We start from the raw sequence: 19,479 nt of genomic DNA, 5'->3' as shown, positions 1-19,479 counted from the left end.
ACAACAAAACTAATGTAAACTAAACTTGCTTTAAGTGAGGACTGCAATACTAATCAACTGTTATTTCAGAACTTGAAGCAGAAATAGAAGATGCACAGCGAATGCAGTTTCATAATTGCATATATGCCCAAGCTAAATTTAGCCAGAAGTAACAAAAAAAATTTGCGTACAGACTATCACAATACAACCAAAATAATGCTCGTGGGTATTGCATGGAGAATATTACGCTATTTTGTTGTTCCATTTAATACTGATTAATTAGGCAAGAATGATGTACCAGCTTTTGAGGCAATGAAGCTGGCCGAAAAAGTTCCGATTAAGATGTAGTTGATCGGTTTGCGAAACATCCCATTTGACTGTTTCTAACTTCCTGTGCTTTAAGTATTGCTGTTCTCTGATTACTGCAGATGCCCGCCAAATACGAAAAAAGTTTAAGTGGCATGCCCGCTTACGCACCTTGATTACAGTGCTCCCTAATGTTCCCCGTGCAAACGACCACTGTATTTGACCGAACGTTCTGCCACCGCGGCCGCTCTGCGACGATGGCTGTGGCTGTGCGATGACGCACCTGGTGGTTGCGAGAGCAAAAGCGATAACCGCTGCGTCTGCCTATCGCTGTTATGAGCCGCCGTGAACGAAGCATATAGCTTATACGTTAAAGGGCCACTAAAGATAACAACAATTTTTCTCTCATTAGTGAATTACTCTTTCACAATTCCAAAATCGGCGCGTTTGCCACGAGAAGACCTGCTAAAAGAAAATGCGAAAAGAAAACACCTGGAAGTTCCCGAACCAAACGCCTTGACGTAATAGATTTTGATTGCGTCTACGAAGTCCTATGTAGTTCGTAATCGGTAAAAATGAAGTACATTGTCCACTGAGGGGGCCATCGGCCTTACGTACCAAGTTTAAGAGAATTTTGTTTATCATTCACGCGAAAGCACAAAATATATATGCGGACTTCGCGGCGCGAAATTTAAAAATGAAACATTGATCTAAATTTTCTCTGTTAGTAGACCTATAATGGTGAAATTACGACATTAAGGTTCTCAGAGAGCAACTTATCAATCGAAACGAATTCATTGTTTCACTTCGTGAAACACATCGTGGCGCAAAAGTGAACACGTCACATTTTTTTTTTTTAATTCGCGGGCTCCTCATCAAGCTCATTATGGTGAAACAGCGCCTTACTAAACGAAGGACGAGAAAATGTGTGCACAGGGTGCAGTGGCGAGTTCCGCGCAGGCAGTGTTCGCAGCATAAGCTCGCCTAGCAATGACGTAACATCACCATGCGTTCCCTAGCAAGGTGTTGGAGGAAAGAAAAGTGGATAAATGTAGAGAAGAAGAAATAAAAACTCCCAGGGTCTCATGTGCTTTCACGTAAGACGAGTCGAAGACGAAAGCCGCCATCTTGTTCTTCTCCGTCGTCGTATTTATCCCTCCGAAAGCTATCTGCACCTAACGTGGTTTTGCACATCATCCGTGATAGATCTACCTTTGACCAAGCTACAATGTCGTGTGATGACGTTATCCTGTAACGTGACGTCGTGATAACGGCATAACGGCGTCACATATTTTGGCGATTTATGACGTAACATCATATGGTGACGTCATCACGACATAATTTCTCGCGTCAATCGTGCTTTCCCCGACGCCGCGGGACGCTGACGGTAACTTTTCAGCTCGATAAATCATCTAAGGCTATTTTGGCTCAAAAGAAAAAAACAAATTTCTGGGCATGGTGGGGTTCAAACCCAGGGGCCCATGGTCCGAAGGCGAGCGTCGTATCCAGAGGAACAAAGATAAACACGACAGCATAAAATTTCGGGCGACATGCAATCAGACTCATTGCAAATATCAATTCCTCTAAAAATGTTGGCCGTACAAATTATGTCTTCAAGCCATGATCAAAAAAAGTGAATACGAGAAGGGTTTGAGAAAATATATTAAAATATATTAAAACTTTCACTCAGTGAGTGAATGCATGTTTTTGCAGCACTGTGAAGGGTTATAAGCAAACTAGCTTTTTGTTACTAACTCGAGTTAGTAACTTGGCTGTTTGGGTAGTAACAACACGCCTGTTGCTTTCGAGTTTGTAAATGGTTAGTAACTGTCTCAGAGAGTTAGTAACAGTGGCTGTTACTAACATTTTCCTTCCAGTTACTACCTTTTTACGAACTTTTTTTTAAGAGTGTACCACGGCTCTCCGTAAAATGACGAAAAATGGCATTGGCTGCTTGCCTACATCACAAAAATTATGATGATTTATAGCGTAGTGGGTTCCTCGCAAGTGCACTTGTATTGGTTACCAAGGAAGCCCATAAGCCAATGATCCATTTCCCCAGGGTCTCAATAAAGTTATTTCCCCCGTCTCTCTCTTTCTCACGTCAACGTGTCTTATATAGCGTGGTGGGAGAGCGAAATAGCGACCGGGCGTCACACAATGCGAATTACGTAACTGGTTGGTCGTTTAATGCTTCTAGCTCATTACAAAGGGCTCAGCCATAATTCTTCATCGTCATCAGTCGTCGCATCTATAAATTGCACATAACCCCTCAGAGATGTGTGTGTAGCTGGTACCTCGTTTCTCCGCAGAATGAAGAACAATGACGTATTAGGTGCTTCGCAACTTCACAGAAATTGCAAGTTATGGAGTAGTGGGTAACTTGCTATTGTACTCATATTAGTAGCCCCAAGAGAGTTTACAACGGGCTCTAGAAATCTCGCTCTTCCAGCTTTCGCTGTGATTGTGCTGCGCTTTCCGGGCAGGCCTGTTTTTTTTTCTTTTTTTTTTCATTAAGGTCTCTCATTTAACTCTCCCCTTTTGGACCAAAACAAAAGTTCTTACTTACTCACTCACCATTGTGGAAAAAAATCTCTTCTAGTGCAGTTTACTCACTCACTTGTTTAACAGTGATGGGCTGCTGCAGGTAAATAACATAATAATTTGCAAGAGACGCGTAAAACGCATCGCGTTTTGTTCTTTATCGAAACTGAGCAATGCACTATTCCGACTAAACGCATGACAGAATGACTTGACAAACATGCACCCACGAAAGTCGACTTGCTCGATATGTACCGTGCGTCTAATTGCTGCTTGTGGAAGTCATACTTATCGTTCTCTGATCATGGCTTCGCGATTATTAAATGCGAAGCATTTCTTAGCGAACCTCTGGCACTTTGAGCGTTTCTATCTACGTATCTATCTATCTATCTATCTATCTATCTGGCCGCCTACGTCTGGGTGCTCTCATGATCGTCTCCTTAACTTGTTGTAGACCAAAATTTGAATGAGAGGGAAAGAGAATTTGACGAATATGATTGCCGGGTCATGACATTAATAACGTTAAAATCCTGTCGCGTACGTCGTCAAACCCTTTCCACTAGACACGTGTGGCACATGCCCGTTTACCACGGGCCGCGGTGTACGGGTATGCGCCACAGGTGATTGACAGTTTATATCTACCCAGAAACGGCGAGAACAGACATTGGTAACTTAAATGCTAGAGCATTAAGGAAAACCAACATCGGCAGCGTTGACTCAACGAACGGAACGAATGATAATTAGGATCCCAGCAGGAATCGAACCCAAGCATTCTGCGTGGCAATCAGGTATTCTACCACTGAGCCACGCCAGGTCTATAAACTGGTTTGGAAAAACAGCCTACGCAGACGTAACATCGGTGCAACGTCAATTGTGGTTATCTAATTTTAATAAAAAGCAATAAACACTGCATGATACTCCTACGACGTGTATACTACGATACAGGCGTCCTACCAGATTAACGTCTGTAGTTCCAGTGTTGGCTCCGCTTTTATAGCAATCTAATAAACATTACGTTTATATTCGTATGATTCAGCAAGCTATATTAAAGCATTGCTCGACCCCGGAGGAATACATTAACGAAAGTTAAATTTGATATCCACATCACCGCACCGTAAAGTGCACTTCGTCCACCAGAACGACGCAGTGACCTCTTCATTTCTTACGAGGCTGGGCGATGGCCTGATGCTGACCGAGCATGATGCCAGATTGATTGACAGCCGCTTTGTAGACTAGGCTACGTAGGCCACATACGTCCAGGTAGTCTAGGAATACGACAAGCACCATCCACTGATGTTGGTCTACGTAGCACTACCAGGCCTACCAGCCTCGACGGCCTATACCTCACCAACTCGAAGGGTGCCTTCAGGCTGCGACATGTCGCCGGCTCTGTCGACAGACAATTTGTCGACGAAATGACCGAGGCATCTACGAATTCCAACAGCTCTACTATACCACATACTTCACTACACATGGACCCCTCGTCACCACGATCACGACCGGATCCTATAACAAGTCATGACCAGCTGCTGGTGCTCACTGATCACGGTTATGATGCCCTTGTTCAAGAACTGTCAAAAAATTCTTGCAGACATGCACACGGGTTCGTGAAACGTGCGTGCGTTCTCGGGACACGTATAAGCACTACATATCAGCTTACCGCTTCTGGTGTTGGTAATACCCACGTTGCCATTTGCAGCGTTACCGAACCGTAAACAACTGGTTATATAACACATATGCAGCTCTTCAACATATACATGTGTGCGTATAAAACTTATACAAACCTTTAGCGTCATTTTGTAACGTGTCGCTCAGTAAAAACGTTACGCCACAGTCACCTACCCGCCGCATGCTTCGCATAACATCGACTCCCACGGTACAACTAGCGCACATCATGAAAGAATTATTTCATGCTGTGCCGCTAGTTGTATTTCTTCATCTCGTGAAGTTTTCGTAAACGCTAGCATTTCCACTCTGAGCAAAATTATGACACTGAACAAGGAGATGCGATGTTTCTGTCATTTCCTCCACATTTCTTGACATTTTTGGGGTGCAGTCGTCTGACACTGAGACATAAAAATGAATGTATGCATATTACCAACATTCTTACGGTTATCAAGAATTCGACTTGTTTATTCATCAATGGCATGCCTGTTCATGAGCTATGCAGTATCATTTTTATTCCTATTGGTGGAAAGGTCGGGACATTGAATTCCGGCCAAGGCGACTGCATTTCGATGAAGACAAGCCCGTGTGCTTGGGTTTAGGTTCACATTGAAGGGCCCCAGATAGTCGAAATTACCGGAGCCCTCCACAACGGCGTCTGTCATAATCACATTGTGGTTTGTGGGCGTAAACCGCAGCTAGAACTCTTTTTTAGAGAATGGAAAAGCAACGCGGCGTGCACGATATAAATTTACGTCTTCATTTTCAAACTAAACTGAGAACGGAGCAATAACAATAAAGAAAGCTGGGCCAACACGCGGTTCATTTCGATTCAGGATGTGCTGCACATTGAAGGTCACATCTGTTTGCGCAGGTGCGGCTTCTAAATTGTGAGCTACGTTCGTGGGCACCCTTCAGCCCGACGCGAAGAGAGCAGCAGCAGATGACTGACGAAAACTGCAGCACCACCGGCACCCCTGACGAGGAAAAAAAACGGCAAATAAATAAGGACGTACGCTTCCACACAAAAGGACAAAACAGGCGAAAAGAAGAAAGCGCGAAACGAAACTGGTTTCTCGTCACGTGATCACCTCTTCTCCTCGTTTTTCTTCCCTCCCTTCGCTTTTTATTGTAACGCGCCCACGTTCTCTCCTATATTTCGATCCCCCTCTCTTGTCACGTGGTCATGGTTGGCCTTTGCCGCGAGCGGCCGCCAGCTATTGCAGTTCGTAGCGGTTTCGTTTGCGACCTCTCCTCCCACCTCTCCTGCTGACTTCGAACCCTGTTGTCCCTTCCCTCCCCCTCTAACGCCGTTCCGCTCTCGCCATGTTCATGGCGCTCAAACGCCCCATTGCTGCCGCTGTGTGGGGCGGAACATAAATGAAAGCCCGGTGCGGTGCCGTTCCTATGCTTCGCCGCCATGTTGTGAGGAGGGCGGCTTCGTCGTCTGCTTACAACGCTGCACGATTACCGTCTCCACTGTGGTGTGTATTCTCGTCGACGGCACCCAGGAAGCCGTGCGCATCGCCCAGCGTCCTCAGCCTCTGTGCCCCGCCACCATGCACGGCAGATTTGTGTTGGGGCGGGACGCCTCTCCGTCCGTATACGTGAATAACTGCGCAGTGCGCGCTGACATGTCTTCGTGAGCTAGTCGCGATATTGTGTTTCGTGCCGTCTGGTTCAATCGCTACGTCAGGATCAATGTGCGACGTCGTCTGCTAGTCTTGAGATATGTGTTATCCTTATCCGTCGTACCTCTCCCGACACCACGCGACATCAAGGTCTTGTCCTGCGCATCGGTGATCTTTATGTGTACTGTGCTGCCGCCGCGCTGTCGAGTATATCCAGTCGCCGGCTGTTGATTGCAACCCACGTGCCGACTCTGAGGGCTTCCACACGAATACACGAGCGACAGCGAAACGGAAACCGGACAGTTATTTTTACGGACGAGCTACCGTGCTGTGCTCAGTGAGGTGAGTCGACACCACCGGAGTGTCGTTAGCGCTTTCGATGTTTGCCCAGGGAACGGGAAAAAGAAAGGTGTTGTCTGCGCAGCTCACCTCGCAATATTCATAATTCGTAGCAATATTGCAACCAATTGTGAATGAACGAAAGAAAGGGAATTTAAGGGATCGTTTTTCTCTGTTAGGACACAACTTTAACGCAAAAACAACAGAAAGTGACGCCAAGCAGTGTATAGAGATGTTATTTGTAGTCCTTTAACTGTACTAACTGTACTGTAATTGTAGTAATTATTTCATAAATGTGAAGAAATTAAATGGGACGAAAGGGAACTTGCCGGTCCCGCCTAGCGGCAATTTGTTTTTTCGTCCACTTCTCTTTTTTTTTTCAGATTTATATCATAATTATTACGATACACGTAAAAGACCACAAATAACGTGCCCTGTCTTTTCTTTGGCTTCGTTTTCTGTTGATTTTCATTAACCAAATATGCATTTATCATAAAGTTTTATTTGTGTTGGTCTAAAATTTAGGACCCGCCGCGATGGCACTAGTCGTTATGATGCTTGAATGCTGACCCGCAGGTCGCGCGACCGAATCCCGGCCGCGGCGGCCTTATTTTCAGGGAGGCGAAATGTTGGAGGTTTAAATTTCCTGAGCCCTACCCTACAGCGCCTCTCATAATCATATCGTGGGTTTGGGGCGTAAAACCTCAGCAATTATAATTATTTAAAACTTAGCTCCTACGAGCTGCGCAATTTAGGGGGCGTATGTATACCTATACGAACCGTTCCTTCGAATGATAACCGCTTAGGTGGACTTTTATGCAAACAATTCACAATTGTCAAGATAAGACTTAGCATGCGCTAGAAAGTTATCTTCATATCAGAGGTACTTACCTCTGAAAGCAAACCACATGACTGGCCGTGAATTCCCGCCAATACGTTTTTTTTTTTTTAGTTCAATACAGCATATGTCAGCAGAGAAGAGCCGCGTTGCCGCTATCTCGTGAAACACAAGTGCCTAAGCAGCTTAGTGTTCAGCAGTCAGATATCACCCATAGCGGAGTATGTCTTTGTTTTCCAACCAACTTTTGTAGCCCCGCCACTTCAAGTAAAAAAACGCTCACTATTTTGCACACTTTTTATTATTCAGGAACTGTTTGGCGTCTACCGATTCATCGTAACCGCCACCCTTCATCCCGACCTAATTTCTGTTTGTTCCTTTTTACAACACGCACACAAAAATGAACGATGCTCTTGAGAAGTCTTTGCCGTTGACTGTCTTAGCACCTGAGCTCGGGGAAACTAAAACAAGGAGCCCATGTTGGACGTTTGTGTATGTGTTGTCTACAAATGTAATCCGATGTAATGCCATCTTTTATTGGAAGTTCCGTTAGTATACTAGAAAATACACAACACTGGTTAGACCTATAGCCGCAGGCTAGTAGGGCGTCTAAAATTAATACACGTAACTACAGCAACGAATTGTGTTTACTAAGAAGATACTTTATACGAGCACTTCAATGAAAACGAAATAAGGAAAAAAAAATGAAGAGTAAATAATCATAAAATAAAAAGTAACGTAAAGTTACGTATTCATAACAGAATTGCCATTTCGTTCAACGTAAGTTTACTCACACGAAGCGGATCGCACCTACACCACACAAAAAATTATACACGGAAAAGTAGCTGCAGCTGCATTGCTCCAAGGCAGGTGAAATCCTCCCACGCAATCCGCCAAACGTGCCAGCTTTTCAGTCAGTCTGTTACAGCGGATGCCAGCTGGCGTATATTCTAAATTCTGATAAACCATACAATTCCTCGGGCCGTGTGCTCTACTTGGTTTAAACATTGAGTGTGCTTGCCGGAGATGTAGTATTGTCGTACTAGAAAGCTTTCAATATTATCTTATAAAAAACTGGCTAATTTTTGCGAATTGCTCGCGCATATTATGTCAAGCGTTTTATATACAGTATGTTTCCATTGCTACGTTTTCATGCGAGGACAACACAGCGGGTGTCTGGTGTGTTGTCGCTGAAGTATCCATATCAGTCCTAGACCATACCAACGATTGTGTGCTTTTGTGCTTATCGTCGCTATGTATGGAGGCCTTTTCGGCAGAAAGCTCACAGCAGTCTTATCTACAAACTACTTTATCTTTATAGGGACATCGCAAATATGCGCTCAGTTGTTGCTCCGTCGTTCCGCTTGCTGAGGTGTGTCCAGTCGTCAGCTCATTTCTTGACGATGTAGTGAGGACCACGGCTCAAAACAGAGTAAGATTTAAAATTATTTTCTTGGGGGGGAGTTGCTTCTTGCAGCCATTATACGATCATGAAGAATGTCATTTGAGCAGTCAGGATTAATTTTGACCGCCAGGAGTTCGGTACGTATACCCATATTTAAACACACTGGTGAAATGTGTGGCCGCTACGGCCGGGAGTCGAACCCGCGTCCTCTTGCTCGACAGCGCAGCGATATAGTAGCCGCTTATGTACCACGGCGGGCAATAAGTTTTTTATGTAAAGTCGATAAATGAATGTGAATATCTTGTTGGAACTTGTGTTTTTGATTTATCGCTTTTGTTTTCCGTTTTTGTTTTTATTGGCGAAGTCGTGACGATAGCTGTTTGTGCAACATTTTCCCCGGTCTCCCGCAACACTGCAGGTTAATTCATTTGTTTCATTTAATTTCTCTTCGATGTCTTCATTGTTATTCTCGAAGACATTCATTGAAGTTACCGCCTGCCGTGCTCTGTCAGTTAATGGAATGTGAAAGAGAAGTAAGGAGTTAAAAGAAATCCGCGAAAACTAAGTTTTTGGTGGATATCAGCCGGCGACTGCAGTGGCTATATATGTGCACTGCCTGAAATATGCTCGTTCAACGCACTGTAAGTTAGACCCGAAAAACGCCGGTCCGATCGCGGCTGCGGTGGTCGCATTACGATGGAAGCGAGATCGTGTACCCGTGTACTGTGTGACCCGTGTACTGTGTGGAGACCCGTGTACTGTGTGATGTCCGTGAACGGTAGAGAACTCCAGGTAGTCGAAATTATTCGGGTAGTCTCTTATAGGATGGGTCGCTTCGGGGCGTTTAACGCCACAAACCAACAAAATGTCAGCGAACGTTGTCATTTTATAGAGAAGGCTTTCCCATAGCTCATATATGGATGATTTCGGGAGGTGATTTGACGCCACGATTAGAGAAACATATCCACACTGATCTCTAGAATGACCTAAATCTGGACGCTGAGTCTGAAATAGAGATTTTGGTCCGCGGTTACGTTTCAAAACATGGTCACCGCATGGGGTGCCTCACGAAAAAAAAGGCTTTAGACCAGATGGGTCTGTGTAGCTAACGAACATACTTGGCATATATATATATATATATATATATATATATATATATATATATATATATATATATATATATATGTGTGTGTGTGTGTGTGTGTGTGTGTGTGTGTGACGAAGACAGTCACGTGCGGGACAGGCTGAAAGAGAGATGTCTGCCAGATGCGTGTTTGAGACCCCTGCTATAGACATAAAAGAAAAGTTTAAAACAATATTTCAATCCAAAGCTAGCCCTAGACGCCGGTTATAAACCCTGCCAACCATTAACCATTTTGTCACGGCGTGTGTGACGTCATGTGCTGCACGGAGCGGATACGTTGTCTTCTACTAAAGTTTCAAACGCTGTTACTCTTTCAGTTTCAATGCCAAGCTGAACAAAGCTGTAATATATCTATTGCACGCGTGATGTTCTCCACGGAACAAAACTGATTCCCTGCAAATGTAGACGCTCGCAAAGCAAGAATATTGTTACGTCACGCCTCGCGAGTGCGCCAGTGTTGCCCAACTCTGGCCGGACGCATGTTCATAAAATTTGTTCAATTATAAGTTAAGTGTTCGACCAAATGCGCTGAAATTTCGTCAGCTTGTTTGTGAACGCGCAAAGATTAATTCGCAAAACGCAGATTATGATCGAAAATTGAGTATCGTGGGAAGTAAGCGACGCAGGCGTGCATAGAATACTGGAATATTACGAGCGTCGACACTTCGTCTCATACCAGTAGGTCAGTGGGTTGACTTTTCTTCAAAAGTGTCTTACCGGAAATACAAAAGTAACTATGCCTGATTGTCTAGGTCCCCGCTCAACTAGGGAAACTAGATGCACCCACAGTAGGGCACTTGCCCCAATTTTTGCGAAAACAAAATCTTTTAAATACAGCTTTTTTCCTAGAACTGTGTATGAATGGAATGCCTCACCCTCCACTGTTGTTTATGCCAATGACTTTGTACGCGAACTGGAAAATTTGTATTGTGTGTCGTGATTGTAATCGATGTTTCTCATGCTTTTCCTCTTTCTCTTTGTTCATATTTTAGCTTTTCCGCTGTGATTGCGATGTTTTTATGATTTTTTAATCACTGTACAGCCCCTCCTGGATGGGCCACACGGTGGTCTGCAGTATTGCTAAATAAATAAATAAATAAATAAATAAATAAACAAATAAATAAATAAATAAATAAATCGCCAGCTGGAAGGGGCGGTGGAGTCACCCTGCTGACCTATGTGTTTAACTGAGGCAGTCAAGATTGCAGAGCACTCGTGACCCATACACCCTAAAAGCATTCGCACCCTTCGGGAAGTATCTTTGTTCCACAACAATGACCATCAAAGAGAAAAAAAAAACAATCGTAATCAAATTTCACCTACTTTCTAAGCTGGCGCCCTCTCTCCAGATCAAAGCTGATAATAGCGCTTGCAGAGCACGGCCTCTGAGATCACCGCAGCAGCCCTTTCTGTCGCGGGCGAATTCGAAAGCTGAAGTTTTGTAAGGGGTGTTCTTCATTCGCCCCCTGTTTTTAACATCTGAGTCACGTCTCGCATAAAACAGACGTGGCGAAGATTCTAAAGAGATAGCAGCTTGCAAGAAAAGATAGAGAAGATTATTGCTTCTTTAACCGCTTCCTTATACTCGTGTCATAGGGGGAGTCATGCTGGCCATCAAGAATCGACTGTCGGCCAGGGCTATCAGCGCCGTACTCCTGGTGACATGCCTGTGTCTAGGGTGGGTCATCATTTCCGGGTACTCGTGCCGCACATTCCGGTACGAGGTGCTGATCTCTAACAGCGAGGAGTCACCTCTGATGGCCTTTGGGCTGTTGAGCTTCTCATCGCGAAGCAAGTGAGTGGGGATTCTTGTAGATAAGTGTATCTTGCTGAACGAGGATTTGTTAGTATTTGTTTAATTGAACCCAGCATAATAATAAAAGAGGGGATTATTTAGAGACGCTTATTAATCACTGTAGATCAACGGCCATAAGTCTTTACTGCTTAGATATAGAGCACAGTGTTAGTTCCAATTAACAAACACAAAAAAAATAAATTAGGGAAACGTGTTATGAACACAACTCAGACGTGACGGCTTGGTCAGCACACGGGTTTTCAGCGGCGCTCATTCGATTATTCCTTCATGTGCTGATTCATTCAGTCATTTTTGTAGCTTTTCTAGCTTATGATATGAAATGAAAGTAGCAAAAGAGCAAAACTGTTCAGGTACTAGTCAATGTCCCAAGTCACTGGTAGTCACTGCAGGCTACCAGTGGCCTGTGACTTGAGTCAGTATGGTTTGTGACTTAAGCGTGGCACCGCGGACGCTGCGGTTCCTGGCACGTAGTTCGCAAATAAGCTCAAGCTTCAATTGCAGCGGCAAAAAACAGTGCACGTGTAGTCCAGGAAACTTAGAAAGAAGATCTTGGATTACGCATATCCTGTTATCAATAACAGTGCCGTTTTATATCGCCTTTCTTTTACGTTTCAGCTCGACAGAAGCACCCGCTGTTAAGAGACAACCGGTGGCGCAGTCATCCGTAGATCAAAAGACTTTCGACCCTACAATGCTAAGAGGTGAGGGAGATCCGCACTATACTTGAGTTGTGGTTTGTTCTGACGTGTCTTTGTTCCAGTAAAAAGAATGTTCATAACTACTAAGGCAGCAAATGTTTGTTGTCCATATGAACGGTAGCATCCACTACGAGAGGCCTGCAAAAACGATGGGCAAATGCGCGGCTTTTTTTTTTTCTTTTTACCTGTTCACCCAATCGCGAACAGGAAAAAGAGCAAACGCAGGCGCTTACTAGAATGCCAAAAGTTGCGTCAGTGTCAGTTCCCGAGTTGCGGCGCCTTGTGGCATTCATTGTATGCAAGCAAAGCACACCGGACACCTATATCTATGAAGGACTGTTTTCGTATGTCTCGTTGCCTGGTACAAATACTCGGCACTGGGTAGCTTACTTCTGCATTCACTTGTCCACGTGCACTACTCTGCACTAGTGCGCGTAGCCGCAGTGCACGGGAGTGCAAAGTAGCCAACAGGGCTACCCTGCACAACCCTTCAATTCTTAGCCTCTGTGTAGTCAGTTTATCTTCGTCCTACCCCCGACCCATCTTCAACCAACATCTGCATGTGTGCTCTTCGGGCTCTGCCATAGCATTCATTTTACAGCGAAAGCTGTTATGAGGTCATTTCACCGGCCGTTTTTGGCGCCGTAGTTGTCCGCCGCCGCCGCCGCCGCCGGTGTCCGTAACCAGTATCGCTCGAAAAAAGAAAAAAAAAACGAAATAAGAAAAAATTCCAGGATGGAACGAGGTTCGAACCTGGGCCCTCTGCGTGCGAGCCCAGTATTCAACCTCTGAGCCATGCCGGTGCTTGGAACTGCTCTGCAAAAAGGTCCTATACAGGCTTCATGTCGGGAAGGAACCACATTAGCATATGCATTATAGCGTGGTAGAAGAGTAAAATAAGCACCAAGCGTCGCACAACGCGAATTCTGTAACCTGGCGTCACACAATTAGAATTGCGCAACGAGTAGGTTGTTGAATGCTTCCAACCCATTACAAAGGGCTCTGCCATAATTCTTCGTCGTCATCAAGTACAGCATCAACAAAGTGCGCATAATGCCTTACATGTGTTAAGCAGGTACCACGGCTCTCTGTAGAATGAGGAAAAATGGCACAGTGCCTGCTGCCCTACTTCTCAAAAATTACAATGATTTATAGCGTAGTGGGTTCCTCGCAAGTGCACTTGTATTGGTTGCCAAGGAAGCCCATAAGCGCATGATCCATTTCCTCGGGGTCTCAGTAAAATTACAATGATTTAGAGCGTAGTGGGTTCCTCGCAAGTGCACTTGTATTGGTTGCCAAGGAAGCCCATAAGCGCATGATCAATTTCCTCGGGGTCTCAGTAAAGTTCTTCGCCCCCCCCCCCCCCTTTGCTCTCCCACGTCAACGTATGTTATACAGCATGACGGGAGAGGGAAATAGCGACCGGGCGTCACCCAATGCAAATTACATAACTGGTGGGCCGTTTAAAGCTTCCAGCCCATTACAAAGGGCTAAGCCATAATTCTTCATCGTCATCAGTCGTCGCGTCAACAAAGTGCACATAATGCCTACAGACGTGTAGCTGATGCCTCGCTTCTCCGCATAATGACGAATAATGGCTTAGTAGGTGCTTCCCAACTTCACAAAAATTGTGATTTATGGCGTAGTGGGTACCTTTCTAGTGCACTTGTATTGTAGCCCCAAGACAGCTTAACGGGCTCTAGAAACGCCGCTCTTCCAGCTTTCGCTGTCACTGTGCTGCGGTTTCAGTGCAGGCCTGGCGTTTTTTGAACAATCGGACACACGTAACTTTGTTGCACTGACATGTGATCGTCCAGGCTATGTGATCACCAACGCAGTATTGACATTATTTGGGTGTCCTTGATTATGCAATCTTCTAGGGGGGAAAATGGCCTGCTATTTCTTTAAGACCATGCGGATGAGGACAGCATTATCACGCAAACGCAGTCTTCAGCGTTGTAATTGCCGGGAACGTATTATTGCATCATTCGCTTCAGGAAATTGAAAATTTACGCGAAATAAGAACGCTTTCAGCTCTTCGTCGTCGACGGGACCGTCGCGAAATGCCCCGAACAACGCCATCATTCCCTGCGTCGTTTCGAGATTACTTGATTGCATTTCTGATGTGCGAAGTCTAGGTAACCCACCTTATATTACTTTTCCACATACCTCATGACATTGCACGAAACGCTTGTGGTGGGCTCGTCAGTAACCATAGGCGTACGCACGGAAGGAAGGGGCGTGAGGGTGGTCTCGACCACTAATCACCTAAGGGGGGTGCAATGTTTGCCCCATAATCTTGTTCGGTCGGCTATGTCGCGTCATTGCTTAATGAGCAGGGTTATGGCCGCTCAAGTTCTTGGCGATAATGGCGGCCAAAGACCCCTGCTGTTGCATTCCAAGAATTGTTTACTTCCCATTTTTACTCCCGCAAAGCCAGGGACTATTCATTGCGAAGCATGTTGTCTTTTGGACTAGACTAACGGGCTCCGATGGAATTTTGCTCCCACTTATGGGGAACCCTTCTCATGCCTATGTTAGTAGCAGTGTTGTGGCGCTAATTAGAACGCCGTCTAAAGCCATAGGGCGCAGAAATTACAACAGAGACCTCTCTCAACAGGCGAAGATGACACTCACGTGGAGCGCCTGGCCAGGTTGGAGGCCACCATCAAAGGGATGCGCGAATTCCTAGTGCGACACATGCCGATGTCGTCCGGTCCTGGCAACAACACCCGAGCTGCAGCGACCCTTGTCAAGGCCCGTGAGTACCTCAGGTAGGCTTTCCTGCCGTTTTTTGACGCGTTAATAGTGACTTCTTTGTGGTGTGCCGAAGTTAATAATTGTTGTGGTTTCACGTCCCAAAACCGCGACATGATTATGAAGAACGCCGTAGTGGAGGACTCCGGAAATTTCGACCTCCTGGGGCTCTTTAACGTGCGCCTAAATCTAAGTACACGGGCCTCTGGCAGTTCGCCTTTTTGGATATTCGGCCACGGCGGCAAGAATTCGATCCTGCGGCCTCCGGGCCAGCAGTCGAGAATATGGCCGATTGTAAACATGGGGCTGTAGTGCATGGTTCTGTGTGGACTCGTACGCCGTTTATAAATCCTGAATGGCTGTCGGTGCTGCCCAACGACGTACCCCGGAAGATTCAGCGGTCAAAAGGACCAATTACGACTAGCAGGAGCGCACTAAAAAGAAGCCCCATAGTTGACGTTAAGTTAGAGGTAATATTTTTCAGGAACTGTGAACTTTCATTTCATCCGCAAATCTAAAAATAGACGATCCGTAACCTAAAGCAATCATGATTTCACTTCTTGTGCAGTTGGATGATATAGGCTGCAGCCTGCATACCTTAGAAGGCCTCATTAGCGATGTCGTTTTCTCCGGACATGCAGTATAATTCCTGAATAAAACCTCTTCAAACCTCCAAATTTGATCATGAAAAATCTATTTTGTGCGCTTCACTCTCAATGCAGAGCTAGTCCACCTTGAGTAAACGAAACCAAATATGCGTAATGTAGATTGTAAGCTGCATTTCCTTCTTTACGAAATTTCTCTCAATGCTTCAATGATATCCGGCGAGGAAGAAGGAATGCTGTTATATTATTGTTTAATTTATCACTTCTATTTGCAGGGTTATGGAGGCAGATGTAGCAGCTATCAGAGATACAGACCAAGCTGTCAGAAAAAGTGCGGAAAAAATGCGCAGACTGCGCGACTACGTCCGGCGCACAATTGAACGGCTTCAGGTGAGCTAAGCTACTTGCTGCCAGTTGCATTAATCATCCCTTTGAAGGCACACGCAATAACCGAAGTCAAGCCTTGCTAACCACAACAATCACAAACGAAAGCAGGATCTAAGAACTAATTGCGGAGTTGAGAAACGTTTATACGCAAAGAAAAACAAAATACATTTTTAACATCGTATTAAAGGTGCGCACGAAATAGCTTCCTAAAACAGTTAACAAGCAATAATTAAAAGTGTAGAAGAATAATATCGATTAATGAGGTTTTGCGTGTCAAAACCACGATATGATTATTGCGGTACACTCTAGTGGGAGGCTCCGCAAATTTAGACCACCGGGGGCTCCTTAACGTGCACATAAATCTACGTACACGAGCCTCTGGCGTTTTCGCCTACGTCGAAAATGCGACCGCTGCGGCCGGAATAGAACCTGCGACCTCCGGGTCGGCAGCCGAGCACTGTAACCACTATACCACCGCAACAGGGCGTAGTTGATAACCAAGCTTCCAAATTAGGCTGTAGAAATCTGACCAAACAGCGAGCAGTGTGAGCTACGGAATTATGTAAAATAGCGCCAGCTGTTCTATATTCGGTGACACTACAGTTTTTCTTTCTCTGCTTTGCAGAACCCTGCTGACTGCAAATCAGCGCCCAAGCTGCGCTGCCTCCTAGACAACCCGTGGGGATTTGCAGCCGGTGTTCATGACGTCCTTTGGTGTTTTGTGGCAGCCTTGCAAATGGGTCGCACGTTGATTCTCAACAGCACGGCATGGCACTATGCTCCAGGTGACAGTGGGTGGACAAAGGCACTCCTACCTCTCGCTGGGCCCTCCTGCAATGGTGTCGGCACTCGCAACATGATAGTCAATGGCTACCCTGGATATGATTCTGGTCAGTGATTTCATCATCTTCTGTGTAATTGATGACCACAATTGGGAGGCCAACTGCAAGAGGGTTTAACACGCCTAAGTGGTGTGAAACCTCGTTGCAATTGATGACGTAGATATAAGATGACGTAGATATAACATTGATGCATTATATAAGGCCATTGATTCAAAATTTAGCGTTGGAAATACGAGCGGAAGCGTCAGGAACAGTTGCACAAAATAGCCATTTGTGATACTGAAACTGAAAATGTCGCCGCCATTACCGCTTCCCGGGGGTAGGGGGCGGGGGTGGGTGGCTCACGAGGGAATGACATGAAACGCCCGTCTCTCCGTCATGACCTCCAAGATCAGGAGGCCCACAATATCTCGGCGGCGCCATGGCAGGTCCTACGCCACATCGACAACCACAGGGCGCAGGCATCGCCAGCTTAGAAGCTGTGTAAAGGCTGCTGAGAAGATTAAGTATGCCAGCGTTGCAGCTTTGTCGATATGGCCAGTCGTAAAAATAATTGTGCCAAATTTAGCCGGGGTGAAATATCCTTGCTGTGTGCTTTTAGCATATGAGTTTGTTAGTGTACACCTGTTTGTTCTTGCGTTTTCCCGTGTTTCTGATAATTTAGGGACTTCATTGACAACAATCGTCAGCACTTCGATAGACTTAGCAAAAGCATGGGGGTCAAAATGCTTAAACTATAATTATCGGTCATGACGTTTCTATATATGTTTTGTTTGACTGTGTTCAGTCAGTCTCTGGGAAAAACATGCTGTATGTAGTTGCATTCATCACGATCATATTGTACACTGAGAGAGCCTCAGTACGTAGACATTCATGAAATGTGGACCTTCATTGAATTCGAGAAATTCATAGGCGTGCTGTTAAAACCAATTTCGAACTGCGTCCTAAGGAAACTTTGATATATGCCAGATTATTTATGTACGTCTCTAACTAGCGTTACACATTTTATTTTTCTTCATATGTTCTGTGATACAGCTGCCAACTACACTTTGTTTAATATTTTTCCACACCCGTCCCGGTGGTCTAGTGGTTATGGCATTCGGCTGCTGACTCGAAGGTCGCGGGATCGAATCCCGACCGAAGCGGCCTCATTTCCACAGGCGAAATGCCAGAGACCCGTGTACTTGGATTTAAGTGCTAGTCCAGCTGGTCAAAATTTCCCGAGCGCTTCACTACGGCGTCTCTCATTATCATTCTGTGGTTTTCGGATGTAACACCCCAACGATTATTAATATTCCGCCACGTTTGTCTCTCTGTAGGATTATGGTACTGTTTTGCAACAACTTGTCTTCATTTGCAGGCCTCAAGCAGCGAAGCAGAATCCTGGACCTACCCGCGACTATCGCGAAGGACTTGGTGGCAAATCACCGCGAACCGTACGCCTGGTGGTATGGCCAGATCATGGCTTACATTTTCCGGCTACAGAACTCGACACGAAAGCTGATAGAAGACTTCAAGTTCAATAATGACTACAAGCATCCTATCGTAGCGTGAGTTCTTATTGCAAACTTCCATGAAATTTGCGACTAACACAGAGCGAAAGCTTCGAGCAGCCCTAAACCGCCTCCTATTCGCAGTAAGGAGCCCTCCCAGAAATGTATTACAGAAATGATTTTTTCAAAAATAATGTTAGAAGACCTTGCACGAGCGCAGATAATTCTTCGATGAAAAAAAAAAAAAAAACTGCGCGAAAACGGAACAGAGAGGAAGGGGCACGAAACACAAGTGCTGTGAACAACTGTGCGCAAGCTTATTGCAACGGGAAATATATGCGAAAATATAAATGAAAAAAAGGAACAAAAATGCCACTTGTTAAGTACATATAATCATGACGATGGCAGCGATAGAGTAGAGGTAAAGCATTATATAGCCTCGCATTCAAGAGATCCCTGGTTTGAATCCCGGTGCCGCGCAATTCCTCAACACATTAAAAAAAAATTGCAGTGGCTTAGCTCGGCTATACCAGGATATACGTAGCGCTAGCAGAGGTTCAGCTGAATACTCTTCGCTTTCCATATTGTCTAGGATTATTAGCCTTCTTCTGTTCATTCTTGATACGCTGAACCGCTAATTGACAGGCAACTACTTCGGGATCCGATGAGATAAGCTTCTCGGCTCTTCTGCGCCGTCGAGCAGCATTTGCGCTCTCCTTCTCCATGGCGTTACCCACCTGCAAACGCCTGTCAGAGGCGCTATCAAGCGGCCCCAGCGCAGTGTCAGACGGCGACTGCACAGCGAAGGCGAATAGCTGCGCGCGCGCCGGCGCCACTGTGTCTATGGCTACGACGTCACTCCTCTCGAATGCGGAGCAGACCAGCAGCGGCGAGCCGCGTGCGGCGGTGGCGGAGTCTGCGTGCGCGCCGGCGTCAGCGTGTCTGCCGCGCCTACTACGCCACTCCTCCCCAACGCGCAGACCAGCAGCGGCGAGCCGCGCGCGGCGGTGTCGGAGAGCGCGTGAAATGCCAG

The 19,479-nt window shown here is 45.6% G+C and overlaps 1 protein-coding gene across 1 annotated transcript in view; it reads left to right on the top strand.

The window, feature by feature from the left end:
* Positions 1-5,810: 5,810 nt before the first annotated feature.
* The window catches only part of LOC119401617 (alpha-(1,6)-fucosyltransferase), a 32,376-nt gene continuing 18,707 nt past the window's right edge, over positions 5,811-19,479 (top strand). The window contains exons 1-7 of the mRNA XM_037668519.2: positions 5,811-6,464; positions 11,445-11,643; positions 12,280-12,365; positions 14,983-15,136; positions 16,000-16,114; positions 16,737-17,001; positions 18,314-18,503. Coding sequence (XP_037524447.1) covers positions 11,453-11,643; positions 12,280-12,365; positions 14,983-15,136; positions 16,000-16,114; positions 16,737-17,001; positions 18,314-18,503 — 1,001 coding nt within the window. The 5' untranslated portion in view covers positions 5,811-6,464; positions 11,445-11,452. The remainder of the gene's footprint in view (positions 6,465-11,444; positions 11,644-12,279; positions 12,366-14,982; positions 15,137-15,999; positions 16,115-16,736; positions 17,002-18,313; positions 18,504-19,479) is intronic.

Source organism: Rhipicephalus sanguineus, chromosome 8, assembly GCF_013339695.2.
Source record: "Rhipicephalus sanguineus isolate Rsan-2018 chromosome 8, BIME_Rsan_1.4, whole genome shotgun sequence".
NCBI lineage: Eukaryota > Metazoa > Arthropoda > Arachnida > Ixodida > Ixodidae > Rhipicephalus > Rhipicephalus sanguineus.
The sequence above is the reverse complement of the archived record's forward strand: the minus strand, read 5'-3'. Positions and strand labels throughout refer to the sequence as shown.